This window comes from Papaver somniferum, unplaced genomic scaffold, assembly GCF_003573695.1.
Source record: "Papaver somniferum cultivar HN1 unplaced genomic scaffold, ASM357369v1 unplaced-scaffold_123, whole genome shotgun sequence".
Classification (NCBI taxonomy): Eukaryota; Viridiplantae; Streptophyta; class Magnoliopsida; order Ranunculales; family Papaveraceae; genus Papaver; species Papaver somniferum.
In genome coordinates, this window is record NW_020621381.1 from 4052475 (window position 1) to 4055484 (window position 3010).

The 3010-nt window shown below is 36.9% G+C and overlaps 1 protein-coding gene across 1 annotated transcript; it reads right to left on the reverse strand.

The window, feature by feature from the left end:
• Positions 1-1331: 1331 nt before the first annotated feature.
• Positions 1332-2177, reverse strand: LOC113331048. Its single transcript, XM_026577833.1, has one exon. It carries the CDS (start codon positions 2175-2177, stop codon positions 1332-1334), a length of 846 nt encoding a protein of 281 aa, XP_026433618.1.
• Between the last annotated feature and the right edge of the window lie 833 nt (positions 2178-3010).

Here is a 3010-nt window from a genome sequence, read left to right on the forward strand (position 1 = left end):
AACTTCATTATACTCTATTTTTGTTTTGAAGTTTTCTTCTTCCTTTCGATTAAACACTCTCCATCCATGTCTTCTTCACCAACACCGACTACTTCAACCTAAAAAGCTCAAAAAGCTCGTAGGAAGCAATAAATTAAATTTACTACGGATGAAGATGTAGCTCTTTGCGAAGCACATATAGCAATAACGGGTGATGGTAGTGTTGGTGTGCATCAAGGAAAAACCAAATATTGGGATCAAATTATTCTATTATTTATCGAGAAAATGAAAGGTAACCCAAATGGTAGAGACAAAACTAGTTTAAAAAACCAAATATATGCTATAAAGAAAGACACTAAGTTATTTGTCGTCGTTCTTAGTAAACTATATCGAGGAGAACGAATAAGTGGTTACAGAGCCAAGCACACGGTAAGTATTTTTGTTTCATACGTATTTCTCATTATGTTTGTAAACGAATACTAATATGATAAGTTTACATTGTAGTTGATACGGGGTCGGTGTGATTTCCACAAGATACATGAGAGACCCTTCATCCTTGATGAGTGCTACGAGATATACAAAAGTGAACCCGGTTATGATTACACCAAATATGTCGATATACCCCCGATACCCCCACCATCCGTGGTCCAAGTTGTTGATGATATTGGTGTCGAGGGTGTCCATGGTGCCGACGGTGTCGAGGAGAAAGATACGAGAGTCGATTGTAATACGAGTGATGCTCAAGTAAAAAAAAAAGGACCTGGGAATAAAGCTCTTAAATAAGCAAAATATCAATGTGGTACCTCAAGTGATTCCATTGAATCCAACTTTAGTGAAACCAATGAGAGAATATTAAGTTATTTTAAAGAGCAAGAAGAACAACTAAAAGAGGAGAATATGAGTCGAATCAAAGAAAAGAAAAAGGCACGTGTAGAAAGAATAATGATGGCGGATATTTCTAAGCTATCTAATGCCGGCCAAGTTTGGCTTGAATGTAAATAAAACAAGATACTAGAGAAAAGGAACTTGATGGAGCAAGAAAGTAGCGAGGATGAGTAATGGGTAATATGTTGTTTGTTTTTTCCTAGTTATAATTTCCTTTCAATTACGATTGTTTTCCTAGTTGTAATTTCCTTTCAATTAAAATATTGTTATCATGAACAATATGCAATGTAATGAGTCAGTAGGACTCAATATTGATGGAACAAATTTAAGATAACAAGTATTTCTCCAAACAACAAAAGTATCTAAGTTTCAATGTCATAGTCATCCAAATTAACCAAAATAAACACATTGTCCAAACAACCAAAAGAAACTAACTTTAATTACCTTGTTCTTTACGGTTCATCCATTTATTGTGCTTCCTCCGCTTGTTCGTTACCAAACATCTCCCAAATATGATTGGCCAATCTTAGTCGGAGATCATTATACAAGGGTTCATGTTTTAACTCATGATAGTTAACGGCTACGCGAGGTACAATATCACGGTAAACCCTATAGTCCTCATCTCCAAAGGTTCTACATGCCCCATCTCGCCTCTCATTTTTGAATATCATGTTATGCAATACCACACAAGCCAACATTATGAATTTTAAGTCTTCTTCATCCCAAACCAGACCTCTCACTATATGCCATTTTGCTTGTAGAACCCCAAATGCATGCTCAACATCTTTCCGACACGCTTCTTGCATCTTGGTAAAACATTTTTGTCTTTCATTTGTTGGTTTTTTATAAGCTTGCACAACAATGCATAACTTAGGATAGATCCCATCGGCCAGGTAGTAACCCATATCAAATCTTCCACCACCTGCCTGAAAATCAACTTTTGGAGCTAATTCATCAAAGATGCCATCGAACAATGGAGATGTGTTAAGTACATTGAGATCATTATTTGATCCGGGACTCCCAAAATATGCATGCCAAAACCACATATCATAAGTAGCAACCCCCTCCAACACTATAGTCGGTTCACCTTTATAAGATGCATAATATCCCGCACAAGACGAAGGATAATTCTTCCAAGGCCAATACATGCAATCCACACTCCCAAGCATACCCGGAAAACCCCTTGATTTATTCTCGACTGAAATGCGATTAATGTCATCTTGGTTTGGGCTGCGGAAGTACTCCTCACTATAACGCCTAACAATGTTTCTAACAAATCTCTTCAAGTACATATATAGGGTTGTTTTACCCATTCTCACATAATCATCTATGGAGTCGGCCGACTGCCCCGTAGCAAGTAACCTAAGACAAGCTAGAGTTTTCATATGTGGAGAATGACCCGGGATTCCTAGTGCATCTATTCATTGATGCCACTGTGTGACCATTTCACACAAGTCATCTTTAATCTTAAGAAACAATTCTCTTTTCATACGTAAACGGTCATGAAAATTCTTTTCCGAATAAGTGAGTTTACCACCGGTAACATAATCACGCATCATAATAGCATCATGAAGAACCCTATTCATAATAGAAGAACGTCTTCTTCTTACCTCAACCGGTTCGGGTTGTTGAGCCATGAGAGCAATTGATTGTTGCCACAATAATGTCCTCACCACCATCGCCTCATTAGTTCTTCTCCTTCTCCGGCGTCTAGAAATGACATTGTCATTCGATTCCGTTGTACCTACAAAAAAATTTAAAACCAATTAGGACCACGAAAACGTTGCAAAATAACCAAATTAACATGTAAATAAGCAAAATAACATATCACTTAACCAAAAATAACAAGTAAATCCAAAATAACATTCATTTTTAAACAAGCGAGTAACCAGATTAACATTCATTTTTTAACAAATAAATCTACAATGACATTCATTTTTAAGCCACCAAGTCTACATAATAACATCCATTTTGACCACTTGCTCTAATTCATTAAGTCCGTAAACCACTTTCCACTCCAGGTAGTATTATATGATTGAGGAGGAACTTGATTGGAGGACCCCGGAACTTGCGTTTCATTAACAATATCCGGATAAACTTGATTGGAGGACCCCGGAACTTGAGTTTCATTAACAATATCCGGATG

Excerpts from the sequence above, each read along its gene's own strand:
- LOC113331048 (XM_026577833.1), bottom strand. The coding sequence starts at position 2,177 with ATGGGTAAAACAACCCTATATATGTACTTGAAGAGATTTGTTAGAAAC.